The 7566-nt window shown below is 43.0% G+C and overlaps 1 protein-coding gene across 20 annotated transcripts in view; it reads left to right on the top strand.

Annotated features, from left to right (window-relative positions):
- Nucleotides 1–4584, top strand: part of LOC137371703 (mucin-13-like) — a 146883-nt gene extending 142299 nt beyond the window's left edge. For 19 of the 20 annotated variants that reach the window (XM_068034499.1, XM_068034501.1, XM_068034500.1 and 16 more), the window contains 2 exons: nucleotides 257–404; nucleotides 3662–4584. In XM_068034499.1, coding sequence (XP_067890600.1) covers nucleotides 257–404; nucleotides 3662–3781 — 268 coding nt within the window. In that variant the 3' untranslated portion in view covers nucleotides 3782–4584. Of the gene's footprint in view, nucleotides 1–256; nucleotides 435–3661 lie in introns of all 20 variants that reach the window. The other variant, XM_068034507.1, reaches the window with a different exon arrangement.
- The last annotated feature ends 2982 nt before the right edge of the window (nucleotides 4585–7566 follow it).

The raw sequence follows: 7566 nt of genomic DNA on the forward strand, positions 1-7566 counted from the left end.
AATACAAAAAAACAGCAGAAATACCTGAAATGATTGGATAGTAGAGGGGTAACACCAGTAGGTCATAAACTTCAGTTCAACAAGTGTTAGACAATAGCACACTGGTCTATGATGGAAACAATTCTATGGTGACAATCGATTTTGTTTTATGTAAGCGGTAGAACATTTCATAGCTCTGATCCATTGTAGAATTATTTACTTTTCTAATACAAATATACTTTCTAAATTAACAACTATTCTAATTTCACTATTGTAGGCGAAAACATGTTAAACATGATGAACTGAAAGAACCCTTGGTAAACGGAATGGACAAATCTTTGCATCCAGTCACGATTCCAAGAGTAAAAATGGTTCCTACTGACAACAACCAGAGGATGGATGGAAGACAAGGACTCTATAATGAGGCACTGTTTTAATACTGAACAAAATATAGGGTTAATTTCTCACTGAACATCTTGTTTAGATTTTCTTTATTTATGTAGGGGTAAATTTTCATCTTTACAGGCTAGGCATTAAGCAGCATCATGCAGAGAGGAAAACTGGGTGGGAGGAATACACACCAGTACAGAACTCCTCAGATTTTCCATTAAGTTAAATTAATGATAGGAAAATCAGGGGCCTGTAAGTGGTGTGTGATCATTCCCACCCAATTTTCCTTACTGAGTTAAATCCAGGCGATGCTTAACATCCAGGCAATGAAGACAAAAAGCTACCTCATTATCTTTAAATACACATTTATCATAAGTACTTATAATGAACTCAAATTACCTTTTTAAACTAAAATAATTTAAATGCTATGGTGTTGAGTGAATCACTTTAAACAATTATGGATGATGCTCAACAAAGCTCAGCAAAGTTGCCTGTGCAATGTAAGTATTGACCACAACTGCAACATTCTTGGAATTCATTTGTCCTCGTGTCACTTACTTTCAAACCAAATCAGGCTGAAAATTCTTTAGTTTCACACCTACTTTCAAAGTTGTTCAAATTCAAAATTAGGTATTGGTCATGACACTGGCCTTTCATCTTTAGGACTTGGGTTAAAATTCAGCCCAGTATGATACGACAAGAGTTTGGGCAGTCTCATTTTGTTTTTTAGTGACCAGCATTACCCCTGAAATAATCAAGAGTGCCAAGCCTGCTATACTCTCAGCACTACATGAACTGCTATGCCTGTGCTGGGACGAGGGAGCAGTACCCCAGGACATGCGCGATGCCAATATCATCACCCTCTATAAAAACAAAGGTGACCGCGGTGACTGCAACAACTACCGTGGAATCTCCCTGCTCAGCATAGTGGGGAAAGTCTTTGCTCGAGTCGCTCTGAACAGGCTCCAGAAGCTGGCCGAGCGCGTCTACCCTGAGGCACAGTGTGGCTTTCGTGCAGAGAGATCGACCGTTGACATGCTGTTCTCCCTTCGTCAGATACAGGAGAAATGCCGTGAACAACAGATGCCCCTCTACATTGCTTTCATTGATCTCACCAAAGCCTTTGACCTCATCAGCAGACGTGGTCTCTTCAGACTACTAGAAAAGATTGGATGCCCACCAAAGCTACTAAGTATCATCACCTCATTCCATGACAATATGAAAGGCACAATTCAACATGGTGGCTCCTCCTCAGAGCCCATTCCTATCCTGAGTGGCGTGAAACAGGGCTGTGTTCTCGCACCCACACTTTTTGGGATTTTCTTCTCCCTGCTGCTTTCACATGCGTTCAAGTCCTCTGAAGAAGGAATTTTCCTCCACACAAGATCAGGGGGCAGGTTGTTCAACCTTGCCCGTCTAAGAGCGAAGTCCAAAGTACGGAAAGTCCTCATCAGGGAACTCCTCTTTGCTGACAATGCAACTTTAACATCTCACACTGAAGAGTGCCTTCCGAGTCTCATCGACAGGTTTGCGGCTGCCTGCAATGAATTTGGCCTAACCATCAGCCTCAAGAAAACAAACATCATGGGGCAGGATGTCAGAAATGCTCCATCCATCAATATTGGCGACCACGCTCTGGAAGTGGTTCAAGAGTTCACCTACCTAGGTTCAACTATCACCAGTAACCTGTCTCTAGATGCAGAAATCAACAAGCGCAAGGGAAAGGCTTCCACTGCTATGTCCAGACTGGCCAAGAGAGTGTGGGAAAATGGCGCACTGACACGGAACACAAAAGTCCGAGTGTATCAGGCCTGTGTCCTCAGTACCTTGCTCTATGGCAGCGAGGCCTGGACAACGTATGTCAGCCAAGAGTGACGTCTCAATTCATTCCATCTTCGCTGCCTCCAGAGAATACTTGGCATCAGGTGGCAGGACCGTATCTCCAACACAGAAGTCCTCGAGGCGGCCAACATCCCCAGCTTGTACACACTACTGAGTCAGCGGCGCTTGAGATGGCTTGGCCATGTGAGCCGCATGGAAGATGGCAGGATCCCCAAAGACACATTGTACAGCGAGCTCGCCACTGGTATCAGACCCACCGGCTGTCCATGTCTCCGCTATAAAGACGTCTGCAAACGCGACATGAAATCCTGTGACATTGATCACAAGTCGTGGGAGTCAGTTGCCAGCGTTCGCCAGAGCTGGCGGGCAGCCATAAAGACGGGGCTAAAATGTGGCGAGTCGAAGAGACTTAGTAGTTGGCAGGAAAAAAGACAGAGGCGCAAGGGGAGAGCCAACTGTGCAACAGCCCCGACAAACAAATTTCTCTGCAGCACCTGTGGAAAAGCCTGTCACTCTAGAATTGGCCTTTATAGCCACTCCAGGCGCTGCTTCACAAACCACTGACCACCTCCAGGCGCATATCCATTGTCTCTTGAGATAAGGAGGCCCAAAGAAGAAGGAGCGACAGGTCAAAACTGCCCTTAGTTTGGCATTAAATTAGTAATCTTATTCTTAACCTGGAAGATGTTGAAGCTGCCACTTGGTACCTGAAATGGAAAACATTCCAATCCCCAGCATTGACAGCCCTCATTTTGATGAGCACAGAAAATCTTTTTTAAAAAATTAAATGATTGTTCAAGATTACAGGAAAATCTTACCATAATGAAAAATTATGCACTGAGCTTCAAGAAAATGTATGCAAAAGCAATTTTCTGATTGCTTTTGATTGCTTATTTTAATATTGGTACATTGAATGCTATTCAGTATGGCTTCAAACAAGAAATTTCATTTCCCTGGTTCAAAAGAGCTTCTTGGTTCACAATATTTCCAAAAAGCTGATAGCCTCAAGCCCATAGAAAATAAAAATGCTTCTGTGATAATCTCCCAATACTTGAGAAGATGCTCCCATATAATTAATGCTATTTTCAAAAGCTTAAACTAACAAATATTCATAAATTATGGAGAAATATTTTCTTTAGTTTCTTGCTCAGTTGTACCTTTTCCTTGTATTTATTCCTATAATAATTTATTACTTTAGACAAATTCCAGAAGCTGAAAGAGGCTAATAGATGTTTTAACACATTACTAGTGCAAATCTGAAGCATATGTAACAATACTTGTAAATCATAATTTTAAAATTTACCCATTAACAGGAGTAGAATTGGGTAATGAATATTTCAAACTAGCTAATTAGATGGTGCTAATACCTTCATACAAAATGATTAATTCTCAGTTTAAAGCTTTTGATTTCATTGATTTATTCCACTAATACTTTACTTACTTCCTACAGATTGAAAGCTTTGAACAGAGTAACTCAAACGAAAGTCAAAACCAATGGCATGAAATGGGTAACTTCAACAAAGGGCTTCATCATAGAGACAAGGAATATGATAGTACAAGGCACTTTTGAGCTGACTAAAACAGTCTGCGAAGATTATGGAAATACTCAACCAGTAACCATCTACAATAAAAAAAGACAAATTACATTAATTATTGCTTCCAAATTACAAATTCTGACTGACCAGTATTGTATTTGCAATATTTTCTGTTTTTATGTGAGATTTTCAGCATGCAGTGTTTTTTCTTTTCAGAAATCTGATTAATCAATTTTATTAGTTTTGTGATGGACAATAACCAAATAATTAATGTAATCTCAGCATTTTTAGTACTCGATGTGCAAATTATTTGACAATGATTGGCAGTTTTCAATTTTAGTTTTGATTATTTCCACCTAATATGCATTATTTGATTTGTGAAACTTGGGTATAGATCTTACATTAGCACTGCACCTTAGTATGGAAAATATTGCATTCCCCAGTATTATCTTTTATGATAATGGGGAGAATGAACACCCACATGGACCAGTCGGGCTAAATGTCCTGATTCTGTGCTATAAGTTCTATGCAAAAGTGCAAATTCAACTGATTTCCAATAACCTATTTCCTCTGTTGCTAATCAATAACATTCCTAGAGCAAATACTTAAGATTTTTCCCACTGAATTTATCCTTATTATAGATTCCTGTGCCACCACAATCATATACTGTGCTTGAAAGCAAAATGTATTATGAATAATCAGTTTATAGTCTGAAATGAATGAAGGAAAATTAGTACATGGACTTTTTTTTTAAAGATCCATTTGCTCTTGCGGAGTGTTTAAAAATTAAGTAGACTGCACATGCAAATGAATAAAAATAATATATTCTTGCAACTCTTGGACAATGAATTGACTCCTGTCTGGTTACTACACAATCTGGCTGTTTGTGCAGTATCTCTCAACTTCCTTTATCAATTTAACCTGAGTCAAATTTTATTGCATATAATTAACAATTGGGAACAGTCTAGGGGCTAAAAATTCGTCTGCTTCACTTTTCAAGCACGGAGGTCGCTATCAGCAATCTGCCTGTGCCTGGTCCTGTTGAGGCAGGCAGCATGCAAACTTCTTGCTGTCTCCTCATTTCCATGATTACAGTGTTCAGCCGAGTGTGACCCTCACTGCTGGCTGGCTGAACGCTCAACAGAGGACCCAGCAGCATGCAAGACTAGCATGTATTCCAGCCATTATCCAGCTCTTAAAGGCAACCTGCACCTTTTAAAGGGGAGCTGCAGTCATTAGAAGGTGCTGCTGACTGCCTGTAATGAAACTGGCTGCAAATAGAAGCAAAACAAATGGAATGCCAGGGAAGATAAAGGGCTCCAGGTTCACTGATGTGGCACTGGAGGCCTAAGTGATGGAGGTCAACAGGGGGAGAGAGACCATGATTCAGCAGACGGGAGGGATGGTGGAGCAAGAAACACCCTCCGAAGGGAATGGAAGCAGGTTGTCAGAAAGCTCAACTCCCAGAGTCTGGCCCTGAGGACCTGATCATTAAAAAGTTCAACGACCACACACAAGTGGTCCAGGTCAGTGAAAGCATCTTCAAAAAACATCTCCTACCCACCGCACCACCAACCTCTCATGCTGCTCAATGTACTATACCCCCATCAGGAGTCCCTAGCAGTCAGGACTCAGGTCTACCATACAGATACTCCAGCTTACCATCTCACACATTCGAATGATGGCAGCCACACATTCACCTCATGCCACCTCCACATATCTGCAGCTATTCAGCTATGGCTGAATGAGCCAAACACTGTGCTGTACAATCATTTACATTATTTCCTCGCCCTTTTATTTTATATTTAGAGATACAGCACTGAAACAGGCCCTTTTGCCCACCGAGTCTGTGCCGACCAAGAACCACCCATTTATACTAACCCTACAGTAATCCCATATTCCCTACCACTTACCTACATTAGGGTCAATTTACAATGGCCAATTTACCTGTCACCTGCAAGTCTTTGGCAGTGGGAGGAAACTGGAGCACCCGGCGAAAACCCATGCGATCACAGGGAGAACTTGCAAACTCCGCACAGGCAGTACCCGGAATTGAACCCGGGTCCCTGGAGCTGTGAGGCTAACCACTGCGCCACTGTGCCGCCCTTGTACGACAAAGTGGAAATAAAAGAGAGCAGAGCAGAACCAGCAGAGGACAAGCACGACTGCATCTCCGGAGCCCTACGGAGAGAATGGTGCTCCACATCATGGGGCCAGCTGTGACATAGCTTATTGCATTATGCATCGCTGAGAACACTGAGGATGCCAGCATATTCCTGCCTTTATGTCCCCTCTCAAATTCCATCTCACTCTCATCCTGCTATCTGGCATTAAGTGCAAGTTGCTGATGATGTGACCATAAACTATTGCTAAACACCCTAACCCACTTCCCTCACCCCAACCTTCTCGCTCTGATTTTCTGCTTTTAGACGCCCTGGAACTGCTGCCTGTCCAACCACAGCAGCCACAAGAGGAAGGGCAAGAACAATACCACACCACTGATGAAGAACCACCATCACTTGCTCTGACAATTGCAGGCACCAGATCAGATACTGGCATTAGTGAACTTTAGAAAGTTGTGTAGAGTTGGGATCTGCAAGTGGTGACTCGCTGGGTACAAATGGGCTGCAGCCAGGCAAGTGGGAAAGAATTGTTTTTGTGCCAGTTAAGGGTGAGGTTGCACACATGTTCTGTGACAGGGGACTCTGATGAGGACTTCAATGGGACAGCGTGCAGGAGATACTGATGAGAATGCACACCAAGATGCTTGCTGCATTGGCAGGCCTGCCAGACAGTTTTCTGTCAATGTCAAGAAGCATGGAGGAGTCCATGCTTCAATGTGGCATAGAGCATCATGAAGAACTTGGAGTCTATCCTTGACGCTGTGAAGGTGGTGGCAAACTCCATGACAGCACTTGTAGACCCAGCTGTGATGCAGCATCTGGTGGCTAAAGTCTCAGATCCAACTACAGCAGGGATGGAAGTAGATGCAGTGGAAACTCAAACTGAGGTCATGAGATCCATATTTTCTGCCATGTCGGCTCAGACTGCTACCATAATGACTATGAACCACCAGTGGCGCTACATAGTCTAATTCTGCGGTCTCAGAATCCATTGGAAAATTATATTCCACGCACTGTTCCATATTTTTTTGCATGGGGGTGATTCCAAGCTGAAGCAGGCAACATCTCATTTTGCAGTTTACCATCCACTGCTGTATAAGGGAGGTCACTGATGCACTGTGTGCCAGGAGAGGAGAATACATTGCATTCTCTCTTCCCAGAGAGAAGCAGGTGGTGTGTGCAAGTGGCTTAGCCAGGCTAATGGGCTTCCCCATGGTGCAGGGTGCTATTGACTACACACACATTGCTTTGCAAGCACCACATCTAAATGCAAAGATGTAATGCAACTGCAAAGGGTACCACTCCCTGGATATTCAGTTTGTGTGCAACCATGCTCAGCACAACATGCAGGTGAATGCCTGGTTTCCTGGCGGCAGTTATGAAGCCTTTATTCTACTGGGTGACAAGGACTATGCACTGATCACCTGGCTCACAACTCCACTGCACAACCCAAGCATATAAGGGTAGCGTGCATATAACGAGAACCATGCAACCACTTGAAATGTCATTGAGCAGGCCATTGGGGTGCTTAAGGAATGCTGCATCCTGCACAACCTTGCCATCATGAGGGCACAGCCACAAATTGTTACGTAAAAACCCACAGAAAGCCTGTGGGAAAGTGTAAGTGCAATGAATGGCAAGTGCCTGTTTGTCACTGATTGCAAAATCCAGGCCATTATTTCTCCACCATTGTTCAA

The sequence above is a fragment of the Heterodontus francisci genome, chromosome 7 (genome assembly GCF_036365525.1).
Source record: "Heterodontus francisci isolate sHetFra1 chromosome 7, sHetFra1.hap1, whole genome shotgun sequence".
Classification (NCBI taxonomy): domain Eukaryota; kingdom Metazoa; phylum Chordata; class Chondrichthyes; order Heterodontiformes; family Heterodontidae; genus Heterodontus; species Heterodontus francisci.